The 19337-nt window shown below is 43.4% G+C and overlaps 1 protein-coding gene across 1 annotated transcript in view; it reads left to right on the top strand.

Annotated features, from left to right (window-relative positions):
- CDC27 (cell division cycle 27) overlaps nt 1-19337 on the top strand; it is a 275220-nt gene that overhangs the window by 147070 nt on the left and 108813 nt on the right. Inside the window, 2 exon segments of the mRNA XM_033918006.1 lie at nt 11764-11914; nt 11917-11958. Of these exon segments, the coding sequence (XP_033773897.1) occupies nt 11764-11914; nt 11917-11958 (193 nt within the window).

Here is a 19337-nt window from a genome sequence, read left to right as displayed (position 1 = left end):
CTAGCTCAGCAAAATTCTCTGATCTGTGATTACTAAGAAAATGATGACTAACCAGCACAAATGCTTCCCATGCTGCTGATTCAGCTGGGTTCAGCTTCTGTTTAAATGCATCATCAAGGATAAGTTCATGGATTTAGAGTCCAACGAAACACCTTCTTTGATTTTGGCTTCTTTTCTTGAAACCAAATGTACTTCTTAGGTGCTGAAATGCATCACCATTTCTGTCCATCACCTTCACAAAATTTTTCAGCAGATAGTGCAGCACACATGAGATGCCCACGCTTTATCTTAGTAACCAACTTTACAGCCAAAATATTGCTTGCATGCACTTTGAAGTCTGCTGGACAGATTCTTTCGCTGATCTTGTGCAGTAAATTGTCCACATACATAACAGAAATTATCAGGATGGTTAACACAACCTCGTCTGTTCATAATAATTATAATATCTTAGACAAAAACAAACAAAATATTAAAATTCACAGATAGAAAAAGAAGCACAATCACTTTTTAGAATAAACTTTCAAATTACTGGTATATGTGATCGATGAGCTGTCCTAAAATATTGTGTTACAGAAACAGTAAAATACCAACGCTTCACGGTAGTGTTATTGATGAAAATGATATAAACGCAAACTGATGCATAACTTAACAGAATGTGATAGTTGAAAACTGTGTTCAGGTTTAGAGTCAGCATGTGACCCTTGTTAAGGTACAGGTGACAGACAGAACTCCAGTAACTTGTTGACCAGCGCTATATATCACTGTTTGTATAGAGCTATAGAACACTAACTATTTGTTCTGTGATAATAGAACATAAGAATAGCCTTACTGGGTCAGACCGATGATCCATCAAGCCCATTAGCCTGTTCTCACAGTGGCCAATCCATGTTGCTAGTACCTGGCCAAAACCGAAAGAGTAGCAACATTCCATGCTACCAAGTAAAGGCAAGCAGTGGCTTCCCCCTTGTCTTTCTCAATAACAGATTATGAACTTTTTCTCAAGGAAATTGTCCAAAACCTTCTTAAAACCAGCTACGTTTTCTGCTCTTACCACAACCTCTGGCAATGCATTCCAGAGCTTAACTATTTTCTGAGTGAAAAAATATTTCTTCCTATTGGTTTTCAAAGTATTTACCTGTAACTTTGCATGTCCTCTAGTCTTTGTAATTTTTGATGCAGTGAAAAACTGATCCACTTGTACATGTTCTACTCCACTCAGGATTTCTCCCTTCGCCTGTCTCTCTTACAAGCTGAAGAACCCTAACCTTTTTAGTCTTTCCTCATACAAGAGGAGTTCCATTCCCTTATCATCTTGGTCACTCTTCTTTGAACCTTTTCTAGTGCTGCTATATCTTTCTTGAGATAAGGAGACCAGAATTGAGCGCATACTCCAGATGAGGTCGTACCATGGAGCGATACAGGGGCATTATAACATTCTTAGTCTTTTTAACCATCCCTTTTTTAATAATTCCTAGCATCCTGTTTGCTTTACTGATTTTACAACATTATAGTTTCATAGAGTGCATAGATTACTTCAAAAAGGTGTATAATGTTGTAAAATCAGTAAAGCAAGTGTTGTAATCAGCTGAACCTGTGCGATAGTGCTCAGTGATGTGATATAGCTTGCTATTTGGCAAAAGCAGCCTGTAGGGGTGGGGTTAGTGGACTTTAAAGGTGAAGTTCTCAGGTGTCCGGGAGCCTAACCGCTGTTCCTTGGAAGTTTTGCAAACAGACTGGTGAGAGTCTTTCAATGGGAGGCGTTTGTGGATTTTTGAGTCACCTCTGACACAGTAAGCATGTGAAATAGAGATTTCTATGGCAGGTGAAGCAGTTGAGAGCTGACTGGAGCCAGGAGTGGATTTGTGAATCGGCAGAAGAGATTGCTGGAGACATTATGCCATTCATTTGAGTATCAGTGCTGCAGTCTAGTCGGGATCAATTACAGCTAAATCCTGACTTAATTACTCTTCCTATGCTTCTATCTGTTTTGTGGAGACCAGTCTGCCCTTCGGGGCTAGGGAGAATTTTTTGTGAATATGTCCTCCATGTTATGGGAGTACTTCCTGAGCTTCTTTGAAGCCTATGCCGACGTTTATTAATACTTTTTATTTGTTTTGAGCAGAACATTTGTTTAGCCTGTCTTTGCAGGTGCCTCTATTTCAGATGGTAGTGCTTTCTATACTTGGGTATGGACTGATGGGAGGAGCTAAGCTAGCCTGTGAAGTACCCTAGAGGTGGAGTGAATAACTTATAACTTGAGCCCAGCACCTGCAAATACTGCCAGGCCACAGTGCTCAAAAGAGTCAAGATCGTGAGGATCTGTGTCTGCTCTTCTATTTGCATGGCTCGGTAAGAAAAACACAGCACTTTGTTGTGTCAAAGTGGACTCCCAAATACTCCAAACACTGAGTTGATTGAAGATGATTTTCCTGAAAGTTGACTATCCAAGTCCAGATCCTATGAGAGGCTCACATGCTGGACCACACACTTGCTGTCCGCCAGCAAGGAGGCCATGATAGCCAATCATCCAGGTAAGGAGGCACCTGGATCCCTATCCGGTTATTTTGTAGTTTTTAGTTTTTTTAAGAGGCAAGGAGAGGGGAGAGCTTCAACCTGGCAGAACCCAGTTAAAGAGAAAACTGAAGTCCAGGAGGTGAAGCTCCAGAGGCAAGGTGTCTGCACACGCTCAGTAGGTAATTAAAAAAAAAACAACCAAACCCACAAAACCCTACTGAATCTAGGGGAGAGCACTGGCACACAGGCTCAGTCTAAGGACTTCACCAGCAAGTGTGCCTGCATTTTCTCTGCTTGTCTCCGGAGAGCTGGTAACCTGTATCGACACCCTCCTTAGGGACATGAGAGATCTGAGGATATGGAAGCCCAGTTTGAAGTGCAAGGTGAAGCAATTCTTGATCTGGAAACTAACTATGAAGATCTACAGTATAAACTAGATGTTGAAAATAGGGATGCAGAAACAACATAATTTCTGTGGTGTCCTGGAAAGCAATAAATCAAGCAAATGGAATAGTAATCCAGACATTGTGCTGTCAATTACTGGGTCTTACTGAATCTATCCCAGTCATCAAGCTATAGAGGGTGCATAGAGCCCTATACCCTACTTCAGATGGGCACCCAAGAGACATAGTGGTATGCTGCCTTCTTCCCCACACAATCTGGCTTCCGAACAGGCCACAGCACAGAGTTAGTACTCCTGGATATCATAGATGACAGCTGGTCGATACTCGACAAAGGCAGCGATGCTTTACTGGTCCTACTTGACCTCAGCGCTGCCTTTGACACTGTCAACCACCACCTGCTCTTATCCAGACTCTGTGACCTCGGAATCAAGGACTCTGCCCTCCAATGGTTCACCTCCTCCTTTCACCAAAGAACCCAAACAGTCCTACTAGGGCCACACAAATCTGACCCCAGACCTATCAAATATGGTGTTCCCCAAGGCACCCTTCTTCTATCCCCCCCTCTTATTTAACCTCTACCTCAGACCTGTCATCGATATAGCCCAGAAGTATAATATTAAAATCCACTCCTATGCCGATGACATCCAGCTACTCCTCACACTAGGCGAAAAACGATCATCCCAAATCGCCAAACTCCAACTCTGCCTTTCCGACATGAAAACCTGGATGACAAACAACAAATTACAGTTGAACGCCTCCAAGACTGAACTTTTATGGATCAGGAAAAAAATTACCAAATACACACGCCCAACACTATCCTGGGATTACACCTCACTAACAGCAGCAGATCAGGTGTCCCTGTCCACCCATGTATCTCAAGTCCCGTATTTTCACGTAGATAACGCGGACCCGTGTAAAACGCGCACACGGGTATAGCGCGCGGGGAACACAAATCTATGTAAAAAAATTATTATATACCGCGCACACGGGTATACCGTGCATGCTGCCCCGACTCTACGTTCGCCTGCCCCGACTCTCCTTTCACCCGCCCCGACTCTCCTTTCACCCGCCCCGACTTTCCGTTCCCTGCCCCGACTCTCCTTTCACCCGCCCCGCCTCTCCGTTCGCTGCCCCGACTCTCCGTCGCCTCTCCGTTCGCTGCCCCGACTCTCCTCTGGCTGCCCCGACTCTCCTTTCACCCGCCCCGACTCTCCTCTGGCTGCCCCGACTCTCCGTTCACCCGCCCCGACTTTCCGTTCGCCTGCCCCGACTCTCCTCTGGCTGCCCGACTCTCCGTTCACCCCGCCCCGACTTTCCGTTCGCTGCCCCGACTCTCCTTTCACCCGCCCTGCCCTGCTCCCAGCTCTGTAAGCATGCACAATGGTCTGAGCATGCTTGCCGCTCAGTTTTCTGCGCCGGGTTGTAGGGGCGCGCTTTTGACCTGTCACAAAGGCGGATTTTCTGGCGGTGTGCTTTTCAACCACGTGGCTGTGGCCCCCCTCTATCTGGCCTTGTAATTTGCCCAGTGAATACTATTTTGACTATACAACAGCATCTCAGCCTTTGGGTAAGCCTATAAAAGATTAATGCTGCATGTAGAGCCCACATTTTAATTTGATCTCTTCAGATTGGTATTCTGCATTTATCTACCCGGTAGTAGAGTTTATCAATTAAATTTAAATTTACCGCCATAATGGCAGGAATGAGACGAAAGTCATATACAGCGGACTTTAAGCTTAAAGTCGTTGCGAAAGCTGAGGAACTAGGCAATGAGAGAGTTCGATGTTGGAGAAACATCAGTGCGGGAATGGAGAAAAGATAAGAAGGAACTGGAGAAATGCAATCCGCGCAAACGGGCACATCGTGGGGCCAAACCAAAATGGCCTCAGCTGGAGGATGACTTGAAGCAGTGGATTCTGGCGAGAAGGGAGCAAAATCAATCAGTCTCTACTGTTGCAATTCAGATGAAGGCAAAACTACTTGCCAATGGAAAGAGGAATACCAGACTTCAAAGCTGGCTTCACATGGATCTCAAAATTTATGAAAACGGAACGGACTATCCAGTTCAAATGAGAACAACTGTTGGCCAGCGACTTCCGGATGACTGCAGCAAAAATTGATTGATTTCCGTGACTTTGTCGCCAAAGAAATATCTGAACTTGCCATCCACTGCAAAGGACGTTCATCAACATGGATGAAATTCCAATGGCATTCGACATTCCAGTGACAAGAACCGTAGCCCCCACAGGCACTAAATCTGTTGCTATCACCACAACTGGGCATGAAAGAACGTGTTTTACAGTAGTTCTTGGTTGCTCAGCTAGGCGGGGTTAAGTAAAGCCCAATGCTCATTTTCAAAAGGGTCACTATGCCCCGTGAAAAGCTGCCCACCAGTGTGGTTGTGCACTGCAACAAGAAGGGATGGATGGACTGCGACGTAATGAGATTGTGGGTAGATAAATGCTTTAGGGCCAAAACAGGGTGGATTCTTTGCAAAAAATTCCTTGTTAATTTTTGATGCCATGGCTGCCCACAAAGAAGAAAATGTTCAGGCCTACATTAATTCTACTGGTGCCCACATCGCTGTGATACCTGGAGGCCTGACGTGTAAGCTGCAGCCACTTTGACATCGCAGTGAATCATCCATTCAAGACTTTTGTTAGAAAGGAGTGGGAGGAGTGGATGCAGAGCAGGAGCGGCACGCATGAGTACACACCCGCGGGGCGGCTGAAGCGGGCAAACTTTCACAGAAATCTGCAAGTGGGTGGCTTCAGCAATGGAACAAAATAACACCAAATACTATTGTAAACGGATTTAGAAAAGCGGGGCATTGTTTATGAAACCAATGACACTACGACTACTACCCAGTGCAGCGGAAGGAGGGCAACAGCACGGATATCAGCAATGATGATGACGACGACGATATCACTTCGGAAATAAACGAGGATGCCTGCAGGCCGTGCTCACTTTATTTAATGACGATTGATGACAATTCAGATTTTGATGGATTCAAGGATTCAGATGACTGTGATGATAATGACTGAATAAACCTGTAAACTTTGTTTATTTACAACTTTACCGTAACTACTGTAACTGAATTTAGATTATTTTGTCCTCGATACTTCGTTTGATCTACCGGTTAATGTTATAGTTTATAAGAATGAACATGTGATTTCTGTTCTTGTTGCTGAATTCATACTCACTAACTCTAGATTAAAAGTTATACAGTTGTTTATAAGAATGAACAGTTTTTTTTCTTTTGACATGTTTGGTTGGAGGGTTGGTGAATGGTGCATGAGTTCTCCTATGTCTGGTTGAGGTGGATTGTATTTAGCTGAAGAAATTATGGTAGTTAACCCCCCCCCTCCCTCCATTCCACACACATTACGGTAATTCTCTTCCATTTTTGTTCCCATTATAAACAATACTGATAAGTTCCCAGAAAAAAATACATTAAAATAAGAAGTGAAAACAAAGGCCCCTACAGATGAGAACATAACATAAGAATAGCCTAACTGGGTCAGTCCAATGGTCCATCATGCCCAGTAGCCCATTCTCATGGTAGCCAATCCAGGTCACTAATACCTGGTCAAAACCCAAAAAATAGCAAACATTCCATGCTACAGATCCAGGGCAAGCAGACGCTTCCCCCATGTCTTAATAACAGACTATGGACTTTTTCTCCAGGAATTTGTCCAAACCTTTTTAAAACCAGCAACGCTATCTGCTTTTACCATAACTTAAATCTTTCCTTCCAAACAGAGACCTTGCTAGATGTCAAATACAGAAAGAACAAGGTAACTTCACAAGGACTTAGCTGTGCAGGAAATGTGGATCTCCTCATACACCCACCATATACCTAGTGCAAAAATGTGCAAAGGTCTGTTTTTTTCTTTCGATCACTACATAGCCTAATGCCACACAAATATATTCTGAAGGTAAATGCTAAGGTTAACAATAGTTTCCTTCCTTGGACCACCAAGGAGATACTGACAAACCCACTAGAAGAGATCCCAAAACAACTACCGCAGGCACAACACCACTCAGTGTGTGAACCAGTTCAGTGGGAGTGGCCTACAGTAACGGGGGGGTGGAAATGGACCCCGGAGTTTTCTCAGCAGAAATTTCCCAGAACATCTCTTCCTCTTAACACATTGACACGCTGGATGGGTTTATTTTATAGCTTTTTCACCCCCCTTCGGTCTGCCTGTCCCCCCTTGAAGTCCTGTCCCCCCTTGAAGGTCTGCCTGTCCCCCCTTGAAGGTCTGCCTATCCCCCCTTGAAGTCCCTGTCCCCCCCTTGAGGTCTGCCTGTCCCCCCCTTGAAGGTCTGCCTGTCCCCCCTTGAAGGTCTGCCTGTCCCCCCTTGAAGGTCTGCCTGTCCCCCCTTGAAGTCCTTGTCCCCCCTTGAAGTCCTGTCCCCCTTGAAGTCTTCTGCCTATCCCCCCTTGAAGGTCTGCCTGTCCCCCCTTGAAGTCCTGTCCCCATCCTGAAAACCTGATGCCGCCCCCCCCGACGCCCGATTCATCATCCGGAAGGACCGCTCACACCCCTACCGCTCGCACTCCCACCCGAAGGACCGCTTGCACCCCCACAGCCTCCCCCCCTCCCCCATGGAGAAGTTGTCTACCTTGTTTCCGGATGCCAGTGAGCCCAGCTGCTTCCTCTGCCGGCGGTCCCGCCCCTTCTCTGAGCCCTGCTTCGCTGCTTCCTCTTCCGGCGGTCCCACCCTTTCTCTGACGTCAGAGAAAGGGCGGGACCGCCGGAAGAGGAAGCAGCGCAGCAGGGCTCAGAGAAGGGGCGGGACCGCCGGCAGAGGAAGCAGCTGGGCTCACTGGCATCCGGAAACAAGGTAGACAGCTTCTCCATGGGGGAGGGGGGTAGGCTGTGGGGTGCGAGCAGTTCTTCGGGTGGGAGTGCGAGCGGTCCATCGGGGTGGGAGTACGAGCGGTGGGGGCTGTGAGCGGTCCTTCCGGATGATGAATCGGGGAGGGGGGGGGGAACTATGTAAAAAAAAAATTTTATATAGCGCGCTCACGCGTATAACGCGCAAGGTTATGCACGGTTTGTAAATCGTGTATAACATGCGCGTTATATGCGTGAAAATATGGTAGTTTCCACCTCCTACTAGCTCCGCCAACTGAAATGGATCAAACCCTACATCTCAAAACTAGACCTAGCCCTACTCCTCTACGCCTGTGTTCTCTCCAGAATGAATTACTGCAACTCCCTATTTAATGGAGTGGCCAAAAAAGATCTCAAACGCCTCCAGCGTGTACAAAACGTAGCAATCTGCCTCCTACACTGCCTCAACTACCGTGACCCCATCTCCCCAGCCCTCCGTACAGAGCACTGGCTTCTGATCAACCAATGCTGTGCATTCAAGACCCTGGTAATAGCACATAAAAGAATTTACGCCACCACACCAGCCTACATAGGATCTAAGCTAACCTACATAGGATCCAAGCTATCCCCACCCTCCTTCTCTGCTCTGAAACAGAGAAGAACGCCTATGCATCCCTCCAGGAAGGTCTCTCCTATCAGAAACTGCCCGCAAACGCTCCTATAGCTACTTCATCCCCCAACTCTGGAACCAACTCCCCTGCAAATCAGATTACAGAACTCATTGATGACCTTCCAACTGCAATCAACCCTCATTGCCCCCTTAAATTCCCCCATCCTCCTGCACTCACTTCTCCATTCTTAACCTATACTTAAGTTGCTGTATAGTCTTTGTACTGTCCAAAAATATTCCACTTTAAATATTTGCTTGTAACCAGTTCTGAACTACTGGGAGGACGGGATCGAAATCGAATTAAATAAATAAATAATAACTGATATGCTGACAAGGCGTTCATACTACAGAAAGTTCATTCCTGCAATATTCTACCATTTCAAGATGCAACAGTGTCAGTCTTTCAAGATTTATCTGATTTCACTTTGTTCCAAAAGCAAGAATTCAAACCTATTCTTAAAATTTTGTGCAAAGAGCAGATCAGATATTGCTGGCCCTTTCTATTGGTCCTTTGCTTTCTACTACTATTACTACTACTATTATTATTTTATATAGCGCTACCAGATGTATGCAGCGCTGTACAGAGTCACGAAGAAAACAGTCCTGCTTACAATCTAAACAGCCAAGACAAGCAAACAGGATGTCATGGATACAGTTGAGGGGAATGGTTAATAAGCTGGCTAGGTTGGAGGGGAGAGGAATAGGGTTAAGAATTGAAGGCTTTATCAAAAAGGTGGGTTTTCAGTCTGCATTTTAAAAGGGAAGGGGCTTGATGGACAAACCCAGGTAATTTATTCCAGGAATAGGGGGCATCAAGATGAAAGGAACCAAGTCTGGAATTAGCAGTGGAGGAGAAGGATAAAACTAAAGAGCGGCTTATCTGAGGGAACGGAGTTCTCTGGGAGGTATTAAGGAGGGAGAAGAGTGGAGAGATATTGAGGGGCAGCAGAATGAACACACTTGTAGTTCAGCAATAGGAGTTTGAACTGTATGCAATGGCGGATAGGGAGCCATTGAAGTGATTTAAAGGAGAGGGGTGACATGAGCATAGCGAGGTTGGTAGAAGATGAGTTGTGCAGCAGAGGTCTGCTCAGATTGCAAGGGTGGAGAGGCTTTCCTAGCCAAGGTTCTCTTTGCAGGGCCAGGAAAACAAAGCAACGTGGAAAGCTCTGATAAGGCAGGCCTAATATGCCTTTGGATGCTAAACAAGTGGTGAAGACTAAGCAGTAGGCTCAGCCAATGAATAAGGGGAACAGACTGCAGTGACACCCTAAGAGTGATCAGACTTGAGCAGGAATTTGTTTTTGTTGCTGTATATAAACTATTCCTGTGTCTTTTCCTAAGCCCAGGGTAATACAGTCACAATGTTATAAGACCATTGGCTTTGGGTTTTGTACCAACTTAGAAAGTTTTCTGAATGTTAGAACAAAGTCACTATGAATAATTTTGCAAGGATACTATCAACTTCCTTCCACAACACCCCTTCTCTCATTCTCCTCTACCTTCCAGCATTCCATCTCATCACATCCCTCAGCTGTTGCTACAGAACAATGCGATTGAGGAGGTTCCTGAACAGCATTACCAGGAGTTCTACTCCAGGTTTTTTCTCATCCCAAATGATGCAGGGTCTTCAACCTATCCTCAATTTGTGTCCCTTAAATACTTACCTCAAAACAGAAAAATTTTGCATGATAACACTTCAGCAATCCTTCCTTTGCTCAGACAGAATGATTGGTTAGCCGCCTTAGACCTAAAAGATGCCTATACTTACATCCCTATTCATCCGTCACACTGGAAATTCCTAAGATTTTCTATTTCTCGACAAACATTACCAGTACAAATTTCTACCCTTCGGCCTCTCATGAGTAGCACGGGTATTCACCAACTGTTTAGCGTTGGTAGCAGTTGACCTGAGGAAAAAACATCACATGGTCTTTCAGTACCTGGACAACTGGCTCCTAGTGGCTCACTCCAGGGAGCAGTTACTTCTTACCATTCAGACCACAGTGCATACTCTACAGACACTAGGCTTCCTGATCAACTTCTACAAATCAAAGCTTCAACCAGTCTGTTGTCTCTCTTTGTTTCATTCAATGCAGTACTCAAGGGAATGCAATATGTAAGTGGACTATATACTCCTGGATTGCGCATTGCATCTCCTTATGCTATGCTAGAGCTTTTCCTATCTCCTCCTGGACAGATTGGATCACATCAGGTACGAGCCACAGCTTCGTCCATTGTCTAACTTGAAATCAGTCCCCCATTCAGGATATCTGCAAAGCAGAAACCTGGTTCTCAGTTCATACGTTCACTAAGCACTGTTGTTTGGACCACAGTTCAGCACAAGATCTTCAATTTGGAAAGTCTGTCCTCTGCAGTTTATTTGCAATATAACTATTTCTCCTTTTCCCAAATTTTGCTTCAAGCTAGGGACTCACCAGCAAGTGTGCCTGCATTTCCCCTGCTTGAATCTGGAGAAACCAAAGTTGCTTACCTGTAATATGGTCTCCGTAAACAGCAGGGGAATGCAGCCATTTCCTTGCCCGCCCTCCTCCAGCCCCTCTATCATATTTTCTCCTAAACTAGTGACATAACTGAAGTCCAGGGGATGGAGCCCCAGAGACAAGGTGTGCACACATGCTCAGTAGGTAAAAAAAACCCAAAAAACAAGCCCCTACTGAATCTAGGGAAGAGCACCGTCACGAAGGCTCAGTTGAAGGACTTCACCAGCATGTGTGGACGCATTCCCCTGCTGTCTACGGAGAACCCCTGTTACAGGTAAGCAACTTTGCTTTCTCATCTCTTTTAAAGTTCCAACTCCGTTCACTGAAACAGTATTTGACATTTATTTATTTAATTTTCTATACTTTTCTCCCAGAAGAGCTCAGGAAATTCAGAATATTCAAGCATTTTTCCCTTTCTGTCCCAGCGGACTCACTATCTAATGTACCTGGGCATTTGGGGGATTAAGTGACTTGCCCAGGGTCAAAAGGAGCAGTGTGGGTTTGAACCCACAACTCTAGGGTGCTGAGGCTGTAGCTTTAACCACTGCACCACACTCCCTGTATCCACAACAAATGCACAAAAGTTGCATGTACCATGTGTATTCATGTGGATATCCTGAAAACGCGACTGGCTTTACAAATCCTGGTATATTCCACCTCTGAAATTTGAGTAGAATCAGCATGTGAGGCCTGTAATATAAAAGATGCAAATAACTGGTAAATATCTGATATGTCTAACTTTTTTTAAATTATTTTTTTATTTTTCAGTTGAATTTGGTTAAAGTTGTAAAAAAAAAAAATAAAAAATTTTTTTTCTAGGAGAACAGCCAAAAAATTTAAAAATGAAGTTTCCACCTAAAATTCCCAACCGAAAGACAAAAAGTAAGCCGAATAAAGGAGGAATAACACAGCCAAATATTAATGACAGCCTGGAAATTTCCAAACTGGACTCTTCCATTTCAGAAGGAAAAATCTCTGTGGCACCCAGATTCAGGCCTTTACCATACAGAAAGCAGCAGCAGGTACAAACTTGGCATTTTCTCTTTCTTAGTGAAAGATATGTTTAATGGCTTTCCACCAAGCAGAAGAGCAGGCCAGTCTAGGATGTAAGAGCAGCAGCTTTCCTTTATGGTAAATTAAGTTTATTTTCCCTTAACATCCCTCTAGACCAGTCCAGACTGAGAACTTCTGAGTGAACCTTTAACTGTCTTGTGCAGTCCTCAGCAACTCATTTCACAGTTTTCAGCGGCTGGTAAACATAGTAACCCTGTGCAATCTGGCTTACTCCGCTAGACCAGTGGGAACCGTCAATGGGGTTCCTGGGATCTGTGCAGTGATTCAGGCTGGATAAAAAAAATAATTCTGCTATTTTGGCTCTTGAGTACCTTATAAGGTGAACCCATTGCTGAAAAGGATATGAAAACTTGTAAAGATCTTCCTCAGGCATCAGAATATTTGAGATATGAGACCCTGAAGGTTAATGCAGAGATAGGAATAACTAGTGAGGTAATTAAATATGCTGATGACACAAGTTGTTAAATTGCAAGAGGACCTTGGGAGACTGGGTGTCAAAATGGCAAATGATTAATGTGAACAAGTGCAAAGTGATACATGTGAGAAAGAGGAACCCAAACTACCTGATGCAGGGTTCTATATTAGGAGTCGCTGCCCAGGAAAAGGCTAAGAAAGCAAATAGAATCTTAGGAATCATCGGGAAAGGTATGGAAACAAATGAAAATGTTTTTTAACACCTTTGTATTGCTCTATGGTGTAGCTGCACCTTGAATACTGTATGCAGTTCTGGTCGCCGCACTCTCAAAATATATAGCGGAATTAGAAAAGCTACAGAGAAGGGCAACTGAAATTATAAAAGATTTGGGATGATTTCCCTATGAGGAAAAGCTCTTCAGTTTGGAGAAGAGACGGCTCAGCGATGATATGATAGAGATCTATAAAATACTAAGTGGAGTGGGAAAGGGTAGATGTGAATCGCTTGTTACTCTTTCCAAAAATACTAGGACTAGAGGGCATGCGATGTAGCTACTAAGTAGTAGATTTAAAACAAACCGGAGAAAATATTTCTTCACACAATGCAGTTGGTTTACCAGGGAATGTGGTGAAACAATTAGCAAGGTTTTTAAAAGATTTGGATAATTTCCTAAAAGAGAAGTCCCTTAAACCATTATTAAGATGAACTTGGGAATATAGCATAAAATCTGTTTTACTCATTTTGGGATCTTGGCAGGTACAAACTTGGATTGGCCACTGTTACTGTTACTACTACTACTACTATTAATTAAACAAGATTACTGGGCTCAAGTATTGCATAGAAATGCTGTATTCAGTCATAGCAGCAGCCGCGTAGATAGAATTCTTCACCTTCCTGGATTTTACAAAGCTTTCCTCTACATTTCCATCAGACAGGGCCCATAGCATACCATACAATTTCTTATTTCCCACAATTTTTCAGCTAGAATTCAATTAAGACAATGAGTAATCTTTGGATAATCTTTGTAATCATTAGGATTACCGAAAACATAATTGAATAGATAGCTTGTGATAATGCAGAGAAGAGAGAGGCCTTTATCTTATTTTAGTGAAGCTATAGTAATTGAGCAGTTGACGTAGAAATAAGGGGTGAGGCCTTGAAATTTGAAGGTAGGACTCAAACATATTTTTTCTGTTAAACATGTTTGGGACATGAAAAGTTCAGATTGAGGTGCTGTATGATTCTTGTGTTGAGTATGTGAGTGTGTAATGTTAATGGCTGATAACACTTCCAGTACAGTTCATCTCCATGAATTGCTTTGTAGACTCATTTTTTTTCACTGGGTAGCAGTTTAGCTCTTCCAATAGTGGACTGGCTTTCCCAAATTTGCCAACTCTGAGGAATAGTCTTGCTTTGTTTCTGAAGTAGTTACAACCACTTATATTCCTTTTCATTGATACCCTGGTATAGGGAATTGCAGTAATCCAAGTATGGGAGAAGGACTGCCTGAGTGACTGTTTTAAAGCTGGACTTACTTAAGGTGGATCTTATTACTCTTAATTGTCTTAGCCTAAAGAAGAACTTTTTGACTAAATCAATCTGGTCTCTAAAATTAGATGAGAGTCCAGAGTGATGCAAGAATTTTTGATTTATTCTGAATCTTAAGTTTCTCACCTGTGACCTGCACCAAGTCAGTATTACAGTAGCGAATTAAAGTCGCCAAACCAAAGTACTTTAATCTTGAATTTGAGATCTTCAATAATCCTTCATATGTTCTATTTCTCAGGAATTCTGTGAACCATTTTAGTATTGTTCCATGTAGACCTAATTCGTTCAACTTTATTAGTATTGGTGAATGATCAACTGCATCGAATGCGGCTGAGATATCAAACTACAGCAAGACCATTTCCTCGCTTCCTCTTAGGAAGGACTTCACTTTTGATGTTAGCTCTAAGAGCAGAGACTCTGTACTATGCATTGTCCAGAAGCCGTGTTGCAAGCTATGAAAACCATCAGTCAAGTTTGAAAACTCTGGCTGTTTGTTAACAGAATTCTAGGAGTTTGGCAGGCCATGGTATTCCAGCTACCGGTCTAAAGTTATCAACTTTAAGTCCTTTCCCACTTCTTTGTGTCTAGGTGTCAGAGCGATGGTTGATAATGATTTAGGGTATATGTTGATGATGATGAAATCCATCAGCCATTAACAAGAACTCAAGAGGAGAATGTCCTAGCATCTTTGATGGGTAGATATCTCAGCAGCAGGATTTTTCTGAGTGTCAGATTTCATGTGAGGTGACAGTTGAGAATTCGTCCCTGCATGTGTCGGCTGGAATAACTTAATTTTTACTGCTTTGCATCAGGTCTACTTCTGTACAATCCTCCCAGGAATGTGTGAATGACTCTCACAGTCCTTTTCTTGAAAATAAATTGCCAAGATGGTTTCATCTGGTTGTGGTAGGGCAGAGTTAGAAGATATACGTGTCTTTGGTAGAAATTAGTGAGTTGAACATTCTAAACAAGACTTTTGGAAGAGGATCTTGATTGAATGATCAGATTGTCATAATAATGTTTTTTTAGTCTCTGCTATTGCCAGTTTGAATTGTATTATTTCTCTTTTCCTGCTAATATATTGCTCCTGTCTCTGATGTTTCTTCCAGCTTCTTTCTAGTCTTCTTATTTTAGTTTTCATAGCGAGTAATGATTTTGAAAATCATGGGTTATTTCTTTGTGTTTTTACCTCCTTGGCTGGGGCAATCTTATCTAGATCTGTGGTAAGTGCCTGCCAGGAGATTATAAAGTTGTCATCTTCACTCATCTTATTCCAGAATTCCTCTGCCTTAACACAGAAGGTTTTGAAGTGGTGGTTGTTACTGTTTTAGGTAGAAATTTAGAATATAGTTTATAAGGTTCCCATTTAATATGGTGTATCAGGAAATTTCAGGCCTTTGGATATACTAGAGATGAAGTCTAGTAACCACCCTTATGAGTTGGATTGCATGGGAGAGTAATGATGTTAACTGTTCTAGTAGTAGACTTTTAAATCCATCATCAGTTCCTTCACTTCACAGTTTTAGGTTGACTCCTTCTGTTCTCTGTGCTTCCATTTGGCCTTGCAACAGCATCTTAAACATTCTTGAAAGTAATGGCAGTGGCCTTGTGCAAACAGGGTGTCCTGGTACATTGGATGATTGGTTACTTCAAGTGAAGACCCATCAGATTGGTGATTGTGCAGTCCCTAGAACATTTGGGCTGGATGGTCACTCTGGGCAAAAGCAGACTGAAGCTAACGCAAGTGTTGTGTCTGGGGGCCAGGTTCAATAATTTATGCAAGGTGAGCATTTGACAGCAGTCAGAGGAAAGAAATTGCAGAACCAGAATTGCCATATCTTTGCAAATCTCTGGCTACCTAAAAGCATTATGATCAATGGCAACAATGCTAGAAGGGTTACAATGGGCCAGGGCTTATATGCGTCCTTTTTTCAGGTGGCCTAGCTGTCATGTTGCCCCACCCCCACCCATTACAGGGGTTTGAATGTGCATCTGCCACTTAGGGGGGAAACACAGAAAAGCTTGAACTGTTTGGTACAGGGCATGAGTCTGGAGCTTCTGGTATGGACAATGGTAATGAAAACACCAAGTCTGAAAGGTTGGAGTGTCCTGAGATCTGGCACAGGGCCTATGAATGTAGGAATCATCTGGGTGGTCCATTAACTGAGCAATTCACCTAGTCTCAGATATAAGTATTGCCCATCAATGCATTGAAGCAGCAAGGGGGATTATAGCGAGTCCCCAACTGGCAGATGAAGCAGTCCTGCTGCTTATCTGTGATATCTATCTGCGCTGCACATTGTGGGTGTGGAAAATGTTCATGCACATTTTCTGAGTAGACATGTTAGAGTTCAGAGAACAGAGCCTGGGTCTGCAGGCTTTTTGAATTATAGTGAGGACCTGAGAACAGCTGGTGATGGACTTGATGGCATCGGAAGCCAATGCAAAAGTTTCCAGATTCTTCAGGCACAAAGAGATAACTGAATTTTGAAGTGATCATTGCCCTAGTTCAGCTATGGACATGTGGAGCCTTTTCCTGTGTTTCTGCTTTGGCCCCTGTGGAGCCTTTTCCTGTGTTTCTGCTTTGGCCCCTGTTGAGCCAGCCATTCAGGCAATTGAGTCATTAGAGGCTTGTAGTGTTGGTCACCCTAGATTTTTCTGAGAAGGCTCTGGTACTGGGACCTGGTTCAGCTGGCTGGCAGGGATCCGTTTAAAACTCCCAGTGCAAGGACAAACTCAATCTTATTATGTTTTGAAAAACTCTTAAAACTTATTTATTTGAAAAATATTTGACTTAATTGCATTTTGTATTTTTTAAGAAACATCTGATACTTATGATTGCTATTTATTGTATGTCCAGCCTTTTCTTACTCTGAACTATAAGAACATAAGAATTGCCGCTGCTGGATCAGACCAGTGGTCCATCGTGCCCAGCAGTCTGCTCACACGGTGGCCCTTTGGTCAAAGACCAGTGTCCCTAACTGAGAGATATTTTGATCCAATTGCAATTTGTATTTTTCTGAGAAACATTTGATATTTGTATTGCAATTCGCTGCTTTTCCAGCCTTTTCTTATTGTAAACTGCCTTGAACTGACGGTTTGGCAGTATATAAGAATACATTATTATTATTATTATTGTCAGACCTGTCTCCGTTTTGTCTTAGGGCGTAGCGCTTGAGAAGGTGCAGTTGCAGAATAGTATTTTTGAAGAAAGTTAGCTATTGTCATGCTGAAATTACTCAAGCACTCTACTTCTCTGGTGTACATTTGGGTATTTTGAGGCTTGGTGTGCATATCATAATGTACATTTTACATAAGAACATAAGTATTGGCGCTGCTGGGTCAGACCAGTGGTCCATCATGCCTAGCAGTCCATTCACACGGTGGCCTTCTGGTCAAAGACCATCGCCCAAATGAGACTAGCCCTACCTGCTTACGTCCGTGTTCAGCAGGAAACTTATCTAGCTGTGCCTTGAATCCCTGGAGGGTGTTTTCTCCTATGACAGACTCTAGAAGAACGTTCCAGCTGTCCACCACTCTCTGGGTGAAGAAGAACTTCCTTACGTTTGGCAGAGAATCTGGTGTTTTTGCAGGACCATTTCAATAGTTTAGTATTGTAATCCCTCAAAGTGCAGATGACAATGCTGGTATGCTATCGCAGAGTGGTACAGGATAAGGTGGTTAGCCTTCTTTCTGGATGTGATTAGGTTTCTGCGAGGAGTCAAGCTGTTTCACATAGAAGCATAGAAACATGATGCAGATAAAGGTCAAATGGCCCATCTAGTCTGTCCTTCCGCAGGAACCATTATCTTTCTCTCTGAGAGATCCCATCCTTTTCATTGTCCCTTTGAGACTTGACTCTTGCTTTTTTAGCCTTGGTGCAGTTTCTCTCTCTGAATCTTTGCGGGAATGGTTGTTTTGGTTTTTTTTTTTTTGGGGGGGGACGGTTTCTCCCTAAGGATGTTTTCCTAAAAATGGTGTTTTTGGGCACCATCTCCTCAGCTAGGAGACTCTCGGAACTGCAGGCCTTGTTTTCCTATAGCAAGACAGTTCATTCCTTTTCTTCCCAAGGTGGTATTTGCCCCTCTTGTAAACCAGAGCATTACTTTGCTAGAGCAGGGGTAGGGAACTCCGGTCCTCGAGAGCCGTATTCCAGTTGGGTTTTCAGGATTTCCCCAATGAATATGCATTGAAAGAGTGCATGCAAACAGATCTCATGCATATTCACTAGGAAAATCCTGAAAACCCAACTGGAATACGGCTCTCAAGGACCGGAGTTCCCTACCCCTGGCCTAGAGGAACAATGATGTCAGGAGAGTCTTGCGCATGGGTCTTCACAGATCAGAAGAGTTTTTTTACATGGATTGTTCATTCTGTTCAGGGGACAGAAGTGAAGGGTGATGGCATCCAAATTGATGATAACTCAGTGGATTTAGGAGGCCATTACTTCTGCATGTATGTTCAAGGGTGCCCTGTTACAGAGGACAGGTAGCCTTATGGGCAGAGCAAATCTTATTCCTCCACAGAATATTTTTAAGGCATCTCCTCTTTCCATTATTTGTGAAGCAGTCTTGAGTAGATATGTAGGCTAATTAAAGCATGGCCTTTGATGTGGGAATGTGACCTGTGGATTTGAGGGTCTATCCTTAATGGTTACGACTTTGGTATTTTCCAAGCAACTGGACCGGTTTGGAGGGATGCTAAGAAAGGAGAAATTAGATCTTACCTGCTAACTTTTACTTCAGTCTGTTTCCCCAGACCAGTCCAGAACCCACCCTAATCTGCAAGTGATGAGTCCTGTATGCTGAATTTTTTCCTGTTTATATTCATAAGCATTTTTTTCTCTTGATAAATGAGTGTAGTTCAAGAGATCAGTAGTGGGAGATGGGTTTAAGGGCTAATCATCTAGCTATGTTAGGGAAATACTGGCTAGCTGAGGACTGCACAAGTCAGTCTTGCTCAAAAGTCTGAAGTTTTTAGTCTCCATCTGCTAGTAAGAGTACATAACCCAAGGATGTCAAGAAAGGAAAATGGACAGAAGGATCTAATTTATCATTCTCTCTTCAAAATTAAATTGAACAGCAGGTGGGACAAACATATTAAAGCAAATCCAGTGGCACAGTTAAACATACTTTTGTGTGCATATGTTATTCACATACAAACATCTAATTCCTTCTGCTGCATTTAGATTCTCCTTCACATGGGGGTTCTGGGCGCCAGTACCTCTCTGCTTCCCCCCCATACCACACTTTTTGCCTCCCTTTCTCCCACTCCCTTACCCTGGCCTGGCTCCCCCTCGGTAATCACTTTCGGGTCGCGGGGCCAGGAAGTGATGTCAGAAGGAAAGCCAGAGTCGTTCAGGCA

Source organism: Geotrypetes seraphini, chromosome 13 (assembly GCF_902459505.1).
Source record: "Geotrypetes seraphini chromosome 13, aGeoSer1.1, whole genome shotgun sequence".
NCBI classification, from domain to species: Eukaryota; Metazoa; Chordata; class Amphibia; order Gymnophiona; family Dermophiidae; genus Geotrypetes; species Geotrypetes seraphini.
This window is presented reverse-complemented; position numbering and strand designations above follow the sequence as displayed.